General features: G+C 40.6%; 1 protein-coding gene across 8 annotated transcripts in view; it reads right to left on the minus strand.

Moving 5' to 3' along the window:
- The window catches only part of UBR3 (ubiquitin protein ligase E3 component n-recognin 3), a 329,771-nt gene that overhangs the window by 186,811 nt on the left and 121,858 nt on the right, over nt 1-21,102 (minus strand). For all 8 annotated transcript variants that reach the window (XM_068245563.1, XM_068245562.1, XM_068245559.1 and 5 more), the window contains exons 9-13: nt 19,454-19,633; nt 10,077-10,210; nt 7,889-7,975; nt 6,341-6,406; nt 4,008-4,097 (exon numbers count right to left, since the gene is read on the minus strand). In XM_068245563.1, the coding sequence (XP_068101664.1) occupies nt 4,008-4,097; nt 6,341-6,406; nt 7,889-7,975; nt 10,077-10,210; nt 19,454-19,633 (557 nt within the window). The remainder of the gene's footprint in view (nt 1-4,007; nt 4,098-6,340; nt 6,407-7,888; nt 7,976-10,076; nt 10,211-19,453; nt 19,634-21,102) is intronic.

Here is a 21,102-nt window from a genome sequence, read left to right on the forward strand (position 1 = left end):
ATTCACTAAAAGTTTATGAAGGGAAGGACAGCTTAATACAGCCTCCTGGATGCCCTCCCTACATGGGTACAACAGAGAGGATAGTACTGGACCTCCTCAACCCTCTACTCCACCAGGGTTACCACCTTTACGTGGACAATTTTTACACGAGTGTTCCACTGTTCAAACATTTATTTTCAGTCCAGACTCCAGCCTGCGGAACTGTCAGGGCAAATCGCAAAGGCCTGCCATCAGAGGTCGTTCATAAAAAACTGAAGAGGGGGAGACCTGCAGCCAACGGAGCAACGAGCTGCTCGCTTTAAAATTTAGAGATAAGCGCGATGTCTTAGCCCTCACCACCATCCACACCGAGGCAACAACAACTGTGAGGACTCGTAGTCGGGAAGTAGTAAAACCACTGGCCATCGCTGAGTACACCAAGTTCATGGGGGCAGTGGACTTGTCCGACCAGGTTTTGGCACCATACAGGCTCAACAGGAAGAGGAAGATCTGGTACAAAAAAGTGGCTCTATATTTTTTCCAGATGTGCCTCCAAAACGCCTTTGTCCTGTACAAAAAATCAGGTAACAGGGACTCTTTTTTAAAGTTCCAGCTGGCAATAATTACATGTCTCCTTTTTGAATCTGGACAACCTGCCCCAAACCCAGACCAACTTCGTGCAGAAAATGTTGCCAGATTTGAGGGAAATCATTTTCCTGCCCCACTCCCCCCAACTGCATCAAAACCATACCCCCAAAAAAGGTGCAGAGTTTGCAGGAAAAATCACGTTCGAAGGGACACACGATATCATTGTCCGAAATGTCCGTCCAAAGCAGCACTATGCCTTAATCCCTGCTTTGAGACCTATCATACAGTCCTTCATTATTAGTTTTTTTTTTTTTTTTTTACCCTTTCACTGCCCTTTTTTTTATGGTATAATTGAACTGTATTTGACTCTCTGGATCTGACCTCTGGCATGGCTGACAACCACTCTATGGAATTCGACCCCTGGCATAACTAACGACCACCCTCTGAACTCTGGCATGGCTGCCGAATTACCCTCTGACCTCTGGCATGGCTGATCTACCAAACTCTGACCCTTGGCATGGCTGCCGGACACCTTCGGACCTCCTGACTTCCACCTTTCTACAGCTTCTACAATGGTGAGTACCAATTTGTGTATGTTTAAAGACATTGTGAAGCCCTCAGTATACTTTGCTAAAGCCTTGTACACACTTTCAAGTATGATTGGCCAATCACTGATCAATTTTACTATTGAATCTTGAATAATATGAGCAGATTGTGTAGGTAAACCCTCATACTACAGTATGAGCGTTTACCTGCACAATCTGCTCATACTATTCAATATTTGTTGACTCTCATACTACATGGTAAGGTGGTACAATTGGTCAGTGATTGGCCAATCTTAATTGAAAGTGTGTACTGGACTTAAAAAAAGAATGACACTTTGGGGAGAAAATTGGCCTTGAAAAAGCTGTTGGTGCTACTTGTGGTTATCAGTGTGCGGTGTGCCCAAGAAGCTATCTGATGATGTATATAGGGTATCATTTTAACCGTGACAAGCGAGAGAATATAATTTGGGATGTAGTATTGTTGAAGTCTATGTCATGTGATTTTTTTTTCTCGCCAAACTGAAGAAAACTGTAAAAAAATGCTATTTTCAAACTTCTGGTACAATTTCAGCAAAAGGGCATGAATCCAAATGTTACAAAATATGTTTATCTGAGTAGGCCTAGGTCTCTAGTTTTCAGAATGGTTTGGTTTATGACCTGTACTGAATGTTCTGAGACACCAGGGGCTTTGCCAAGAAAGAATGACTGTATTACTTTTGTTGCAAAAAATGGCCTTGAAAAATCCAATGGTGCTACTTGTGGTTATCAGTGTGTGGTGTGCCCAAGAAGCTATCTGATGATGTATATAGGGTATCATTTTAACCGTGACAAGCGAGAGAATATAATTTGGGATGTAGTATTGTTGAAGTCTATGTCATGTGATTATTTTTTCTCGCCAAACTGAAGAAAACTGTAAAAAAATGCTGTTTTCAAACTTCTGGTACAATTTCAGCAAAAGGGCATGAATCCAAATGTTACAAAATATGTTTATCTGAGTAGGCCTAGGTCTCTAGTTTTCAGAATGGTTTGGTTTATGACCTGTACTGAATGTTCTGAGACACCAGGGGCTTTGCCAAGAAAGAATGACTGTATTACTTTTGTTGCAAAAAATGGCCTTCAAAAATCCAATGGTGCTACTTGTGGTTATCAGTGTGCGGTGTGCCCAAGAAGCTATCTGATGATGTATATAGGGTATCATTTTAACCGTGACAAGCGAGAGAATATAATTTGGGATATTTGACAACTGAAACCTATGTCATGTGAATTTTCTTTAGCAAGAAACTGAATGAAAAGCAATAAAATTGTTATTTTCATATACTCGGCACCAAAATAAAACGCTTGTAAAAAAACCCACAAGTGACATAATTGAAAATACAATACATAAATAGCTACCTTAGTCACTCAGCTTTTTAAATATGTATGCCATGATGGTATATTACTGTTACTTTTACAGATAAGGGCTTTTAATTACTGATAGATGACAATGAAAAAACAGAAAACAGAAAACTGAAAAAATGTGCCTTTATTTCCAAATAATATATTGTCGCCATACATTGTACTAGGAACATTATTTAAATGTTGTGATAACCGGGACAAGTGGGCGGATAAAATGTGTTGGTTTTATCTATGGTATCTTTGTCTATTTTAAAACTACAGTGGTTGGAAATATAGAAATAGTGTATCTTTTCATTTTTTTCTCTTTTTTCTCTTTAAAATGCATAGAGAATAACATTATTACTAAAATAAAATATCACCCTTGAAAAGCCTAATTTGTGGCGAAAAAAACAAGCTATAGATCATTCACATGTGATGAGTAGCAATAAAGTTATCAGTGAATGAATGGGAGGAGCGCTGAAATGTAAAAGTTGTTTTGGTTTTAAGGGAAGAAAACCTGTGATCCTGAAGTGGTTAAAACCCATTTCTTCTTAATTTTTTTTTAAAATGTATTTTCTCAAAAACTACAAGGTCTTTTTGAAAAAAAAAATTAAAATCAAATTTCCCATTGTCAGGCTGTTCATATTGGTGGGTCGTTCATAAGTTGGGGACCACCTATAGATTGTTGAGTTTTCTAAAATAATTAGTTTATTTCTAATATAATTCTAAGTTAATCAAGATCAAAAAATACTCTGCCTAGGATATTTAAGGCATTTCTTCCATGAGCAGGCAAACTGTGTGCTTGTACTCCAGAAGTATTACACCAGGCCCCCAGATCTATGATGATATGATACGTGCATAGATCCTGGCCCTGGTCCTGGCATACTGATGTGAGTATCTCCCAATACACACCCAGAAGTGATGTATGTCCAAAAAAGGTTCCCAGCCCCAGAGATGAGAGGATACAGTGTATCGCTAGCAGGCAGCAGGTGAAGTACCATAGACTATGTTATATCAAACCCTTTTTGGGGGGGTTAGTACTTAACCTCCTTAGCGGGAACCCAGAGTCAGGCTCAAAGCGGAAATCCGCAGCTTAGAGCAGAAACCCGGAGCCTGACTCATGCTAGCCGCCGGGAGATTAATGCAGAGCCTGTGCGCAGTGGGCTTTATAACTCCCCTCCCCAGAATCCAGATGACGGTAGCCATTCTCCTTCTGGACATTGGAGGCTCTGGATCCCTCTGGTGAGATCACCATCTAGCACCACCAGAAGGACGGAGGGAGTATTGCAGCGCTGGATTCTAGGGAGGCGAGTAAGTGCAGGGGCTGTTCCAGGCTCTCTCGTGGTATGATTTTTTTTTTTCTTGAAAAAATTGTACCGCTTCTAGACCCTAAAATTAGGAGATCATCATACCGCCAGGGAGGTTAGGAGATTTTCCCACTATAGGTGGATTATTACTTTAAGATTTCAGTCCATAACAAAATCATATGAATCGATAATAACATTAATGACATCACATTACCTGAATGAGAAGTGGGTGAACCATCAGTTTCATCAGCATTTCCTGGTCAGGAAGAACAGAATCTAAATCTATCTCTTGACATTTCACAGCCTGCGGGGGAAATGGAACAAAGCAAAGACTGTTCATCTTCATTGTACTAAAGAGGTGTTAACAGAGGACTGCAAGTACATTACAATTAGCAACACCATTATTCCTACTTAATCAGGGTCATGGCTCATTTTCTCCAAATATCCATTTAACAGGGAAAATAAATTTGCAACTGCAATTTTTCGTCAATGCTGCCTTAACTTCTACAGACACATCTATCGGACTAAGAACGGTGAAGCAGTCTGTGCGGAGGGGCTAGTCAACAGGGGTGTAACACTTGTGCTTATCAGGAAATAATAGTAATAAATATATATGTATGTGTATGTATGTATACACATATGTATATACGCTAGGGAGCAGCCCTGCCGGAAGTAATGAATTCACCAGCAGACCACACCATTTAAGAAGACAACCACCAAAACAGGAAGGGTTTAAAGTAAACTGAGCACATGAAATAAAAAATATATCAAATCTCCATTGTTGCCCCTTTAGAGCACCTGTTATCTATCTACTAGGCAGAGCAAGGTGTTCAGTCCTGACTCAGCCGATCTTTCCAATTGGCACACAGATGTATTTATTTACAGTGGAAGGAACGTAGAAGATTGCAGGACGGGGGCTGCGTAATAGGTTAGCACTTTATAAATACAATAAATAAATGATAATACAAACAATTATGTCAGAGGAGAGGAAGTATCGGGTAAATGGAGCACAGCGTGGAGCGCTGTGGCAAGAGAAGAACATCCGGGTAAGGTAACTCTCACTGCCGCGGCCCCCTCGCAGGAACGAGAGGGTGCCGTTTTGCGTCTCGTGAAACTGTGCTCACTCACCCTTACTCACCACACCTCACTTTACTAAAAAGGCCAGTAAGCAAGCAGGAGGAGCTAATACTGCTACCTATTTCTATTTCATCCAGCTTTACTATGATACAGAGATTTTATTAAGAATGCACTTTCAAAGTGTATTATATGCAAGGTAAAAACAGCGTTCAAACGTTAAAAGTGGCCATACATCTATTGATCGACCATTAAATTTGATAATTTTATCGAAAAAGATGAAAATTGGTGTTGCAACACGCATGTACGAAATTAGTCAAATTTGACACGGTCGGATCCGCTGGAAAGATCTCAGACAAAAGTGTTTGACTGCATGTGCGGGGGTAACTGCATTAGACATCGCAAGGACTGACTGATGCCCCAAGTGTAAACGACAAAACAGAGAAACCGAGAGCCCAATATAGTGTAGTATGTATCGGATCAAGGAGGAGCAATGACAAGTAAGTACCACTCAGGCAACCACTGTATAAGCAGGTGGGGAGATTAGACCTGTCCCCACTCAGGAATAAGATGTCGCTCTCTGAAGAAGGAAAAGAGGGTTTGTCACCCTTTCACCAAGGGTGGAAATCTTGACAAGTAGAAGTACAGAGGCGCCAAAAGGATAAAATATGCTAAAATGTTTAAAATATTCGGGTGGCGGCGGTGGACCGGCCACTCAGAAATAGACTCAATGCTGTCGCTTGAGATAAAGACAATTTATTCACATACTCCACGAACAGAACCGCAACGCGTTTCACGGGCACAATGCCGCTTCATGAGGCATTAAACAAAGGGAGTACCACACAACTGCAGGTCCAATATACGCTTGGCACCTCTCCCAACCTCGCTAGGTAGGTGGAAGCGGCAGCCTCACTAGGCTGATACCTGATAGATTTCATGCTGAAATCTATCGGAAGTCAGCCTGCGGTGTATAAGCAGGCAGCAGGTCTCTCTCCAATCATATTCAATCAGAGAGATAGGTGTCTATTGGTCGATCTGGCCATACAGTGCTTGATATATGGCCACCTTAATTGTAATGTATATAATACGATAACTAGAGGGACACTTAATTAGGACATCTTGGAGATTCCCTCTAAAGTTAACCAAAGACCACACAAAGTCCAGTTTGGTACTACACATGTTCCCCAGGGACCACTGCTTCATGCCTCACTATTGCCACACAATTATTATTATTTATTGTATTTATAAAGCGCCAACATATTACGCAGCTCTGGACAATAAATGTATACAGTGATACAAGGATGACAGACATAAGGTTAAACAACGTAGAACAAGGTTATACAAGGCAAACGGTACAAAAAACATGATCATGTGATATGGGCTGGTTAGGTAGGCCCAGTAATATAAGTAATACACAATTAACAAGCATACTTAAACCACAAAGCAAAGGAAAATATGAACAGAACTATTTACCTTGCTGAGAAACATGGCATAGTATCTGTGTAGAGGCAAATGGAAAGTAACTTGATTTGGAGCAGGCTGGAAAGAAAACGATACTGTGATACATTTACTTCTAAAGATATAAGCAAATTCACAAGGTGTTAAAGCAGACTGATCAAGCTTTCAAAGCAACAATATTGCAGATGAGTAAAAACAGAGGCACATCCAAAAACCAGCTAAAACATGGTTTACGTACAGTTAGAGTAGGGACAGTACAGTTTTTATGAAATCAACAACTGTTGTCCAAAAACTACTGTACACAAAACATGTTACACTGTCCATCCCTGTCAGCGGTTTGGATCATTTCTGAAGGAGCAGGTCAGAGGAATGAACTTCTGGCTTTACTGGTGATAAAGCTCACGTAATTTGTATTTACAAAGGGGTTGATTTAAAAAAAGGTGTTAATATTGCCATGCACAGACAGCAATGTTGCCAGTATTGCGCGATTAGCGCGAACTGTGGTACATGGGTAATGAAAGAAGTTTTACGCTACTTGCGTAACGTGCCTTACCCAAACAACACTTGCGTTACCTACGTACAGCGGAGTGCGCAATGCATGGTACTATGCTGGCATTCGCGCTGGTACTATTTTGTGTGCTGTTTGCGCATGGCAATATTACAGTAATGGCTTTTGGTGAAGTCACAGCTGCACTCACATGACATGAGGTGGTTCTTTGCTCCCAACTGACCTACTGAGCCCTTCCCAGCACCAGAGCAGCTTATAGACTGTGGATTCAGCCCCTTAAGCTACCAAACTAGAACAGGCCAAACCCCCTTCAAGCCACCCGTTTTACCATTCTCAGAGATTGAAGAGAGGTAGGGTGGTAAGGATGTATTCAGAGTGCTGCTAGAGGTACAGTACATGCCAACAGCAATTCATACTTTGTTTGCAAAGCTAGGAATAGGTGATGTGCCCTTTAGCATCTGTTAAACTTATTATGAAAATGCACTACAGTGTATATTGCACACAAGATAAGACATGAGATGGGAAATTAATTTTGAAAACTGCTCATACAATTTAATGGGAAATCCTGCAAACCGACAGTAAACAATGTGGTTCTGTTACTCTGATTATTTCAGTTTGTAAGAGGAAATTAAGCATAGCGGATAACCAAAAAAATGTAAATAATGTTATGAGAATCAATTTCTATCATTGCTCACTAGGGACAAAGCAAACTGATGTCCCCAGCAAGGCCCACCAAAAATAAATTAGCGTTTACTAGATATTGGTTTGTAAACAAACTTCATCACGTTGGCTTGAAAAAGCATATCTCTATATAATACCACAATCCCCCAGTCTGGGGACCCTGCTTCAGAAGTGTGAGACCTGCAGCAGTTTAACTTTTCCCATTGCAATCAATGGAAGAAATATGATTGGTTGCTGACTGCTTCAGCAGGAATTGAAGAATGTAGAGTTAATGAAGATTGTCCTATTACCCTCTAAAGCAACTTTTCAAACAACGATGTTAGGAATTCTGACCAATATAGATTCCATCTGATATTTATAAGTGCTCATCATACCTCATCCACAAAGTTGATCGCATCAAACCAATCCTGAAGTGCTTCAAGGCAATACCGGACAACATTCCTTGTGTACTCCTGTGTTTCCTGCAAACAGACATATAAGTAAGACTTTCTTGGAAACTTGCAGCCCAAGACTTCGCATGAACTTTACAATATTAAACGTACAAATATGGTTTGGTGCGTTTTCTGGTATATACAGTCCACAGTGGTGTCATTCACTGGTGTCACAATGAAAAGCATCAGAGATACTGAGTATTTTGAGACCAGTAAATGATCTTTTGTGAGCAAGAAATCAGCAACTCCAATCAATACACTTAAAGGGACTCCGAGCACCTCTCATGGATATGCCTTTAAGCCAGACGACTTCCAACAAAGTCGTGCAATGACCCCTCTTGAGGAGCCTCTTGCAATGGCCATGCGTGTCACTTCCTCTTCCTGCTTCATTCAGTGATGCACTTCTTTAATAGAGAAGACAGGGGCGACTCCGAAGTTATAAAATAGCCAAGATGGCAGCCACGATTTTTAAATTGACATCGAACGAAAACTATTTGTAGAATGGTTTCAGGCATCAAATTAAAGAGGAGACCACAAGCTACAGAAAGGTATGCATCTTTAAGTACTTTGTAGTACTGGTCGGAGTCTTAAAGGCATGCCTATGAGAGGTGCTCAGAGTCCCTTTAATGCGGTAACAGTGTGCAGCAACCTGTCAGCTATACTCCCTACTCATCTTTAATGCTGATAAATTCCAGGAGGGGGAAATAGATAACAAATTACACAATACCACTTGTGCCCCAATAACTTTTATTGAAGATGGAACCTGTAAAAGGAACCCTATACAAGGCGTTCCACATAGGTTAGCACACAGATTTGAAGGTCAATGGTTTGTTTTATTTCATCAGTAGTCCACAATGCTGACAATTGTTTAAAGGACTTCTGAGGCCAAAATTAATAAAATCACACTGTACCCTTTTATTATCATAATCCACGGAGGACGTCCTGCCCGTCCTCCGCTCCTTTCCGCCATCAATGCAGGTTTTTCCGTTTCCCTATGGCTTGGCCCGACCCCACCGAAGGGGTCGCATCGATTCCACCTGTAAGATGGCCGCCGCCATGCTCCGCGGCTGCGCAGTACGCTTTGCCGCCAGCGCGACTGCGCAGCCTATTGCCCTACACTTGGGGAGCATGCCGGGACCTAATACGCGGCGGAAGGCGGGCAATAGGCTGCGCAGTCGCGCTAGCGGCAAAGCGTACTGCGCAGCCGCGGAGCATGGCGGCGGCCATCTTACAGGTGGAATCGATGCGACCCGATCGGTGGGGTCGGGCCAAGCCATAGGGGAACGGAAAATCCTGCATTGATGGCGGGACGGAGCGGAGGACGGGCAGGACGTCCTCCGTGGATTCTGATAATAAAAAGGTACAGTGTGATTTTATTAAATTTGGCCTCGGAAGTCCTTTAAGGCCCTGAGGGTCCCCTTTCTCAAAGCACATTGCAGACAAATACGTATTTGTCTGCATTGTGCTTTGAGAACGGGGACCCGTTGGGATCACAAAGCAATCGTCAGCTCTGTGGACTACTGATGAAATAAAATGAACCTCTGACCTTCAAATCGGTGTGTTAACCTGAGTGGAACTTCTCTGCAAGATCAGCAAGACAGCCAGGGAATGTACATGGTTTAAAAGGAGTAAATATTTGGCAGCCTCTTAATCTTTCGCCTTGGGTGTCCTTTGAAGCCGAACTGAGCTTAGAACTTCCTCTCTGCTCTATAAGATGCAAAACAGCATAATAACCTTTAAAGGAAAAACAATACTTTGTTACAGCTAATACAAATCCTGCAATACATCTACAGTATTTCTATTTCCTGCTTTCATGGAAGCAGAGATATTGTTAACATCTTGAGTTTACAAATTAGCTGCTCTGCCGATTCCTGAGCGGACATTACAGAGATCAAATTACAGTGGTAAGTAGTCACAGGTCGGGGGGGGGGGGGGGGGTAAACTCTCTAAATTCATACAGAGTCCATTTCTCTATGTTTCTTTCTGTCCTGTTCAAGAGTTCAGTTCCACTGTAAGGTAGTTTTTGAGTGAGCATGACTGGGTGTGTTGTTAAGTTACTGCTCTGTGGAGTTTTTATTCTATCTTTTTGTGGGCAGCACAGTTTTGAACAGTAAACAAATGTTTTACCTACCCTGACTTTGCAGTGGGACAAGAGACCCCACATTGGTTGGGCACAGGCTTCAAGTTCAGCAGCAAAAGCAGCATAATAGGTCTGGGACTCAAATTCTACATGTTCATTGAGTTCCCTCTTGTTTAAATTCATACCTAGAAGAAAAGAAAAAAAAACAGATGAGGTTATCTTTATTAACAATTTTTAAGATTGAGTTTTATAGGATCGGTTTAGAACGAATTGAAGTTACAGATACTAGGTAGATGAGTCATTTGTGTCTTCTCATATCCCCTTGGGAACTGCATCAGTCAACCCTGCCAAGATCACTGCCCACTATTTTGGAGTCTTGCTTTAATAAAATGTTATTGTAGTGATCCTAGTGTTCCTCCTCTCCATGCTGCACCATACATGAACAGCAAAAAATGTGTGAGGAGGCGTGATAATGTCTGTTACTGCTAACTGTGGCCAGAAAAAAAACATGCGGGCATACATAATATAACCAAGGATATAGGTACGCAATATGACAGCGAAGAGGGGCTTCCACTTAGATAGCTGAACACCAGAGTAGCAAAGCACACATTTCCCACTTCCTTATTAGGGCAAATAGTCTTGTGAATCCCCATGTAATGTTAATGCAAAACACCGCACTCTGCCAGTAGGGGGTGCTATGGCTGTATATACTGGTAATGAGTTCAAAGGAAAAAGGTCACCCACATAAACAGCACCACTCAACATATTCAAAAAATGTACAACCAATTTTATATCAACTTCCTAATCATCAATGAAAAAGCAATTTATCTTCAATCCAATAGCAAATTATTCAATCATAAGGTAGATTTCTATCAATAGCTCATACCTGGCGCTTCATGTTATATATGCCACCTGGACACGTTCAGATTACAGTGTGCCCAGTATCTGAACCCGGGTTCAGAATATGTGCAATCAACTAGTCATTCAAAAAAGTAAATATAGTGCTGAAAAGACAGATACCGGTAAATCAAATATTTTTTGAACCACAACTATTAGCACAAAATAGAGTGAACCAATTAAAGTGCAAACAATAGTAATTAGTTATTATATAATTGAAAATTGCTAGTGCTGTATTATGATGCTGGCAGGGGGCGCTAGTAGGCAATCTAAGAATATACTTCACCCAGGTAACAGGAAAGGCACTAAGCATTGGATGGAAAGGGGGGTATAGTAGGTATCTCACTTAGGTTAGGATGGACAGGGTCTCAGTCTTGAGTAAGCAGGGTGACGCTGCGGAACAGATGGATTGTTGCTTCTCCTACTTCCATAAAACAGTCACAAACCCTCTACTTGAAGACAGGCATTATGTTTGCCATATACAGGTAGTCCCCGGTTAACAAACGAGATAGGGACGGTAGGTTGGTTCTTAACCTGAATCTGTTCTTAAGTCGGAACATGGGGCCATCTCTGTCCCCTGTACCTCCTCTGTGCCCCCCTGTGCCTCCAGTGACCCCCTCTGTTTCACCTCTGCCCTTTGAATTTTTTTTTCCAGGAATCAGGAAGTAGAAACTGTGCAGATTTATTTGAGGATTTGTATCAGCTGTAACAAAGAAATGTTTTATTTTGTTTAACGGTCATTATGCTGTTGTGTATTTTTTAGAGCAGAGAGAAGTTCTGAGTTCACGTCCACTTTAAAGAGAACCTGAAGGAAGAAGTATATGGAGGTTTCCAAATGTATTGCCTTATAAACTATACCAGTTGCCTGGCTGCCCTGCTGATCTATTTGGTTGCAGTAGTGTCTGCATCACACAAGAAACGAGGATGCAGCTGATCTTGTCGGATTTGACAAAAATGTCAGAAACACCTGGTATGCTGCATATGCTTGTTCACAGTCTATGGCTAAAAGTATTAGAGGCTGAGGATCAGCCGGTCTGCCAGGCAACTGGTATAGCTTAAAAGGAAATAAATATGGCAGCCTACATATACCTCTCGCTTCAGGTTTTCTTTAAGATCCTGACTTGTGACGCCCGAGGTCTACAGGTCACTCTTCTCTGCTCTTCTGACTGGTTTCTTAACCTCCTTGCTGGTTATCCAGAGTCAGGTTCAGGGAGTAAAAAAACAGCCAGGAGCGTTAACCCCGAGCATGACTTGTGATAACCGCTGTCAGGACTGGGCAGAGCATAGCATGCAGTTTCACTCACCTCACCCAGACGGCAGTCATTTTCCTTCCTGTCCTCAGCATCTCAGCATCCCTCAGGTGAGATCGCCATGTGTCGTCATGACAACTGCCGGAGATCTCACTACAGGGTTACAGTGCCACCTGGAGGATGGAGGGAGAACTGCACTGGATCCCAGGAAGGCGAGGCTGTGCTAGGGCTGCTGCGGATCTTTCTGCGGTGTGGTTTTTTTTCCGGTTTCAGTGTCTAAAATGTGCAAAAAAAAGTGCACCGCTTTTAGACCCTAAAATCCGGAAATAATCATAATGCCAGGGGGATTAAAGGCAACAGATGCCCGCATAGATTTCTATATGTGTGTCTGTCATGAAAAAAAAAGCACAGTGGCCACAAGAGTGTGGCATTCATATGTCTCACACTGGAATTTTCTCAACAAATAATGCAGACAAGGCCTTTGAGGACTTGATTGTCAGTCGCATACCGTACTTGCGTGCACCACATCCATGGTATCTTATGGTGATGGGTTGAGTTCTCATTTAAGAAATTGTACACTTTGTATTATATTATACTGAGACAGTTTTGGGTACGCCATTTTACTAAGACATTTTTATACTTCTACAAAACAATTCAAGGTGCTTAGAACAAGACACAATGCATTACCAACCATATGCAACAGAGCTGCCAAATATTTAATGTTCAATGAAAGCAGCTTTCTAAACCAGCACTTTTAGAACTAATGGCTCATCAGAAGGTTAGAATACAGGAACACTAAAATTTCTTACCAGTTACAATTTAATGAGGCATGGCTCCCTTGTGGGATGCAGCTAGCTTTTCATGGATACTGCAAAATGGAAGACATGTTAAATTGCTCTTAAAAAAGCACTGTAGTGAAATATAGCAGGGCTGTGGAGTCAGTACAAAAATCCACCGACTCCTCAGTTTAGGATTCCACCGACTCCGACTCCTCTAATTTGCATATTACAATCTTGTTGATTGAAAGTATGTAACATGAAATTCGTTTCTTAACTGCCAACGCTTAGGAATTTTAAAAGACAACTGAAGTGAGAACATATGGAGACTGCCATATTTATTCCCTTTAGTCATAGACTAAAACTAGTCCTTGGTAAGAGTACTTGTAAAAGGTACAGGCCGGAACAAAGAACATCTATCAGGCCTTAGGCAATGTAAGTGTGGGTACATGTAAGAATGATGTGCAGGTACTCTGCAGGGGAATGACGAGATTGTAAACAAGACAACACCTCTGTGTTCAATGTGCACAGCATTCTCAGTGGATTCCCTGCAGCTCTGTGGGGAGTGCATATGTAGAGTATAGTACTACTGTGTAACAAAGTAAACCTGAGACAGATGAAATTAAAGTTGTATACATCCCTGGGGCTTCCTCCAGCCCCCTTCAGACTAATCAGTCCCTCGCTGTCCTCCTACGCCGCCGCCTGGATCTTCTGCTATGAGTCCAGGTACTTGAGCCAGTCTGGCGTAGTGCGCATGCACACACTCCGCCGCCTGGAGCGTTCTACACCTGCACAGCACTATTGCGCAGGTGCAGAACGCTCCTGGCTGTGGAAGCGGCATGCTGCCGGACTGCGCTGACTGGCTGAATTACCAGGACTCATAGCAGAAGATCCAGGTGGTGGAGGTGGACAGCGAGGGACTGATTAGCCTGAAGGGGGCTGGAAGAAGTCCCAGGTATGTATAAAACTTTTCTTTTCATCCGTCTCAGGTACCATTTAATTCGTAGTCACCAAACCAAATGTTAACAACATATCAAATTATTTGATTTCATGAGCAAAGGGAGTGCATACATTTGCATTAATCAGAATCAATGCAGAATTATTTCCATCTAATTGACCATCTCTATTAGTGACACAGCTACACTTCAGGCTTTATACTTACAGCATAGATGTTATTTAGTATATATAAAGAGATTCCTGTGTACACATCATATATACAGTCACAATCAGATATGTATATCTGACTTTAAAAATACGGAGCACAAGTAACTAATTTTGATTGGTTTATTTCATTTTTGTGGACTAAGCACAGCTATTACTGTATGTATAAATTATTTATGATGACTATTATCTGAGAAATAGAACATTTTATCATATTTTCTATTTTAATTACAGTTTAAATTCATTAGGAGTCGGAGCATTTTTTCCCAACTCCAGGCACCCAAAATTGCCCCGACTCCACAGCCCTGAAATATAGTAAAATATTATTCTGGATATCACTTCTACGTTTATTATTCAGGTTTCAGCATCTGAAACACTTCCTATAGCTATATATTTTTGTATATTGGATTGAAGTCCTGCCTTTCTAGAGACGTCCCAGCCTAGGCTGTTTAGCTATGCGGAATTATCCTCCCAGAGCATTCTGGGAGACCAAGTATTTTTTTTCTACTGGCTTCGGAACACTGAGTATACAAACATTCTGCAAAGCTGCACCTGACATGACAGCAATAAAGAGGTCACCATCCGTAATAAATTTTAGAATGTCAATCAGGGAGAAGAAAGGGCGAAGAAAGATTTTACATTTGATAAACACTAACTATTTATCAAGCAATATTGTAAAAAATAAGCATTTATATTATGTTATTTTCACTACAGCTGTTCTTTAAGGACTCAGTCATACTAGTTAGTGAGCTGAAATGTGTTAAAATGCATAAATAAAACCTCATGAATTGGTTTGTGAGTTGCTGTGCATTTCTATGAGTTTTCACTCCTGTCGAGTTGAAATACATTGCTGTTGTAGTGTGAATGATAAAATAAAAGTCTATGGACTTTCATGTTTCCATGTAAAACGCGCATTGTGGAGTACGTCAAAACTCACTACAACTCACGTAGTGTGAATAAGCCCTAAAGGTGTTGATTTTCTGATATGAGACAAAAGCTGTTGGTTCTGCCTTGTTTTTCCCCCATGAATCCCATTTTTAAAATGAAGTTTCCAGAGACTATAGAGCTTTTCAGTTCTTTCTCCTGGATGTTTTGCTCCTGGACAAATTGTTGCTGAATACTTGGAGGATTTTATTGGCAGGCCATTGATTCCTGGGAAGATTCATTACTATTCTGACTCTCTTTCATTTGGTGATTACTATCTCTTACTGAAGCTGTACAGAGTTCCAGTGTTTAGAAATGGGCTTAGTAACGCTTTTCAGGCTGATGCATTTTAGCCGCTTACTATTTCTCATTGGTGCAGATTTATCAATAGTTCTGCACTGATTTCTAGAAAACTTCAAAGATTTTCCCTCAGGCACGATTGAAAAATTTGCCACAAATGTTCTTTTGGAAAAAAAAAAAAAAAAAAAAAAGGTATCATCAACTTGCATATATATTGCAAGAATAAAAATTAAAAAAAGATGTGTGTATATATAATACAATATTCATATATATATATATATATATATATATATATATATATATATATATATATATATATATATATATATATATATATATATATATATATATATATATATATATATATATATATATATTTTATTTATTTTTTTTAATAAAACTAGATGGTACATTTGGGATAAAGCTTGCTATGAGAAATGCATCCACCCTCCACTCCAGGTCAGGATTTTGCTTTGCAGTAAACAGATACGTTTTTAAAGAGGAGCTTTAACCGATGATAGAACTTCATCCCAATCAGTACTTACTACCCCCTTTCCCACAAGAAATCTTTACCTTTTCTCGAATATATGAGGGACATCTGTATGACGACTGATATTGTGGTGGAACCCCTCCCGCAGTGGGATGTCAGGGCCATGGCAATGACATTTTGTTGTCTGTGAACCTCGTTGCATTGTGGGAAATAACAGCTATTTGCAACCGCCAAGCAGGTAGCATCTCCCTCTGTGCATAGAGCTTTCAGGAAACAATCATTCCGCAGCAATTCCCTGGCCGGACTAAAGATGTCGCCACCAGTGATACATTTCAGAATGTTAATGATGGAGAGTAAAGATTTTACAATGGGCAAACACTGACTAAATAGTTTATAAGTTAATATTGTAAAAAAAAAAACTAAGCCATTTTAATTACGCTATTTTCACTACAGTTCCTCTTTAATCACAAGTGGAAGCAGACCATATTTTTAACATAGGATCCTCTTCCTGCATTTTGGTGCGTCGCAGAAAACAAACCGATGGGGTACATTTTACGCTCAAGTGGGATCCAAGCCAAACACAGAATATAAAATGTAACTTTAATAAGGGTTGCCATCTAAACATCAGAAACGGGAATATAACATATTTAAAAAAAAAATAATAATAATAATCCTAAGCAGAGACTTTAACCAGTACACTATCCAGGCATGGATATTTTACCTTTACTGTATTACACTGTGGTGACGTTGTATATTGGACATGTTGTGTGTGTGAACATATGCTGGTTCTGTTTATTTAATCAGATTGCATATGGATGGATTTACCTCTCACAGCTTAAGACTCCTTTTACTATGCATACAGTATGTTGTTCTGCCTCTGATGAAGCATTCTAGTGAATGTCAGGCTTGTCAGGCTTTTTGGATGTGTTGATTCAACTGTGATGTTTCGCAATGTTTTATGTAAGGTTTTTTGTGTGTGTTTCTTTTATTTGTGATATCCCAATCAGTGATGAGCTCGCAAGTAGTGAGCTATTCGAATCCGTGATTAAAATAAAGGCTTGAATGCCTCGGGTGTGTGGCTGGGAGACAGGGGGTTACTTACCCATAAGTCCTCTATGCATTCCAAACATCTTGCACACGTCCTATTGGCCATGTTGCAAGACTCACTACGTGCACTTACTCCTTCAAGCCGGAAGGAGGTAATGCGCGTAGTGAGTCTTCACATATCGAATAGGGTGTGTGCAAGACGTTTGGAACGCATAGAGGACCGCAGACTTATGGGTAAGAAACCCCCTCTCTCCCAGCTGCACGCCTAAGGCAATCAAGCCTCATTTTAATCACAGATTTGAATAGCTCCCTATTTGTGAGCTGATCACTAATCCCAGTTTCTGATGTTTAGATGGTAATAATTAAAAGTTTTGTATTGCTCCATAAAACACAATTTTTCTGGTATTGTTCCTGTAGCAACATTTGTTGTATTTGCAAATGTGTAGGGTTGGGGTGTTTCGTATTACTTTGGGCCATTTTGTCTAATATTGACTGGTGCACAATGGCAGGCTAGCTTTACAGTACTGGAAGAAATTGATTGTTTACCTTATGTACCATTAATTGTATACTGTATGCATGGCATTAAAGGGGAACTTCAGCCTAAACAAACATACTGTTATCAAGTTACATTAGTTATGTTAATTAGAATAGATAGGTAATATAATCTCTTACCCACACTGTTTTAAAAGAACAGGCAAATGTTTGGGATTCATGGGGGCTGCCATCTTTGTCATGGGGGCAGCCATCTTTTTGGTTGAAAGGAGATGACAAGGAGCAGGAGACACAGTTCCAACTATCCTATGTCCTGATTACCCCTCCCAGCTGCACACGCTTGGCTTCAAATGTAAAATTCAAAATGAAAAAAAAAAAAATCAGAAAGCCCATCATGCTTTGCACAGCATCAGGGGAAAAAAGCCCGGGCAGTTTTCTTCTGTGCAGCTAAAAATGAAGCTTGAATAAGAGAAAAAAAGTTCTGATGCTGTGAAACTGTTAAAGAAAAACCAAGCCTTTTCAGTGCTGCTGAGTCGATTTTTAGTCCGGAGGTTCACTTTAAGGATATTTCTTCTATCTTCGAGGCAAAATCACCTCAAAGGAAACACAAAGTAATACAAACCTAGTAGATATCCTAACCCACCCACCCAATCCAAATCCAATATTGAATTATAAACAGCAGAACTAGTGCTGACAAATTTAACAATGCCCTGCATCCCTTATCGTCCTGCGATTTTTTATTTTTGCAAATAGTGGTGTGGGTAGCATGGTAACATAGTGGTTAGCTCTCTTGCTTTGCACAACTGGGTCCCCCAGTTTAAATCTCAGCCAGGGCACTACCTACACAGAGTTTGTATGTTCTTCCTGTGTCTGTCTGGGTTTCCTCCGACACTATGGTTTCTTCCCTCACCCCCAAACATACAAGTTAATTGTAAATTAGCCATAGACTAGGATACATACACTACATAATACATACATATAACTATGGTAGGTATTAGATTGTGAGCCCCTCTGAGGGACAGTTAAAGTGAACCTCCAGACTAAAAATTGACTCAGCAGCACTGAAAAGGCTTGGTGTTTCTTTAACGGTTTCACAGCATCAGAACTTTGTTTCTCTTATACAAGCCTCATTTTTAGCTGCACAGAAGTAAACTGTCCGGCCATTTTTCCCCTGATGCTGTGCAAAGCATGATGGGATTTCTGATATTGTTGTTCTCGTTCTGCTGTTTTGGTGCAATTTTTTTGTTTTTGACATTTTGAATTTGACATTTGAAGCCTAGTGTGTGCAGCTGGGAGGGGTTATCAGGACACAGGACAGTTGGAATTGTGTCTTGTGCTCCCTGTCGCCTCCTTTCAACCAAAAAGATGGCTGTCCCCATGACAAAGATGGCAGCCCCCATGAATCACAAACATTTGCCTGTTCTTTTAAAACAGGGTGGGTAAAAAATTATATTACCTATCAATTCTGATTAACATAACTAATGTAACTTAATGACAGTATGTTTGTTTAGGCTGAAGTTCCCCTTTAAGTAGCAAGACAATATACTCTGTACAACATTGCAGAAGATGTCTGCGCTATATAAATACTAAATAATAATGAGGAGTAATCTCCCCTTTGACTAGAACCATGACTCTCCTACTTCCAGCAGTCCCACTTTCCCTCAGACTAATACTTAGAGTGAGCCTATGCAGGCATTGCATAGGGTCAGTAACTGGGAGGAATCCGAAGAAATAGGAGCATGAACACAGTCCTAGCTGGCAGTATAGTTTGGCACCTGACAGGATGTAAAATGCACACAAAAAAAAAATATATATATATATATATATATATATATATATATATATATATAGTGGGGAGATAAAAGATGCAGGGTAGTGCTAAACTAGTCAGCACTAGTCTACTTTTTGTCTTATTTTATGCATGGTAGGGCTTTCGAGTTCCTACAATCAAATAAGATGAAAATGGCCCCTGTGCCCAAACAAGTTCTGTTCATGAAGAGCCATATAGTGCTCAGGCCAGAATTAGACAAGTGTGCAGGGAAAATCAATGATACACCAAAGGGTTATTCAGGTGGAAGCAAGTATACCTACCTTGAAAGAAAGAGACAAAATTCATCCAAGTCACTAACAACCCATGATCTTCTAAGAATTTTTTGGCCACACTTTGGTGAGAGAGAATATTAATAAAGTCACTGACAAGTGGCCAGTAAGTATTGTTCTTCAGCAAGGCTTCCCCGCAGTTTACTACAACGTGTAAACTGTTCTCTTCATCTGCAGTTAAAAATACACATGAAAATTAGCACACACAAAACTCACTTTAAAGCATACTTTCTTAAAGCATGATAGTTAAACTAGTCACAGAACTGATAATCTGACAGCAGTGTTACCACAGTATCAAAAAAGTTTCATTTATCAGTTTTTAGAAAATCATTACTAATATGATTATGTATAATCATGCAAACTCCTCATAGGCCCTAATAGGCTACTTGCCTGCTTAGATGAGCTTTGAGATTCTGGAGCCTCTCCTATCACTTTACCTGTTCACCGCTGCTCTGACCTTGGCTACCATGAATTATTCCCTGATCTAAACCATCATGAATGGGTCAGTAAGCCATACAGCTTTCAAAAATTGCTAGGTAGAAACCTTGGTCAACTGCCAATGGGAAGAACACTGGAATTTTTAACCAACTAATAAACAGTTTTTAATACGTTTAGTCCAGTTTTGGTGGGTTTTTCTCCATTATCCAGCTCAGGAAAACAGTAAAACTCCAGCCAAATGTTAGAACAGAACAAAAATGCTCTGGAATAATTCCATAAATGTGCTGAATGGTATTTATTTTTAAAGTATGATTTAAAACATTTTTTGAAAGTCCAACTTTGCAATATGCGTGTTGCTTTATCAGGTTTTAGCTTTAATTTCATTTAAAGTGAGCTAAAACCAGAAAGCATTGCTCGCCCCTGGAGTCATTCTTACGGTACAACGGTCTGTGAGCTCCAGAGTGGGAAATGAAAGTCCTGCAAATGCTGCTCACACTAAAGGTGGCCTTACACAGGATCAATAGTTTGGTAGATTCAGGTCTTTCTGAGTGTGTGTGAGTGTGTGTGTGTGTGAGTGTGAGTGTGAGTGTGTGTGTGTGTGAGTGTGTGTGTGTGTGAGTGTGTGTGTGTGTGAGTGTGAGTGTGTGTGTGTGTGAGTGTGTGGGTGAGAGTGTGTGAGAGTGTGTGAGAGTGTGTGAGTGTGTGTGTGTGTGTGTGTGTGTGTGTGTGTGTGTGTGAGTGTGAGAGAGTGTGTGTGAGTGTGAGAGAGTGTGTGTGAGTGTGAGAGTGTGTGAGAGTGTGTGAGAGTGTGTGAGAGTGTGTGAGAGTGTGTGTGTGAGAGTGTGTGTGTGAGAGTGTGTGTGTGAGAGTGTGTGTGTGAGTGTGTGTGTGTGGTGTGTGTGTGTGTGAGAGTGTGTGAGAGTGTGTGAGAGTGTGTGAGTGTGTGTGTGTGTGTGAGAGTGTGTGTGTGTGAGAGTGTGTGTGTGTGTGTGTGTGTGTGTGTGTGTGTGTGTGTGTGTGTGTGTGTGTGTGTGTGTGTGTGTGTGTGTGTGTGTGTGTGTATCTATATAATTTTATACCAGCATTATTAATATGACAGTATTATTGATATACTTCTGACCGAGTGCAGTTAACTTAAAGGGAACCTAAAACGAGAGGTGTATGGAGGCTGCCATATTTATTTCCTTTCAAGCAATTCCAGT

The sequence above is a fragment of the Hyperolius riggenbachi genome, chromosome 7, assembly GCF_040937935.1.
Source record: "Hyperolius riggenbachi isolate aHypRig1 chromosome 7, aHypRig1.pri, whole genome shotgun sequence".
NCBI lineage: Eukaryota > Metazoa > Chordata > Amphibia > Anura > Hyperoliidae > Hyperolius > Hyperolius riggenbachi.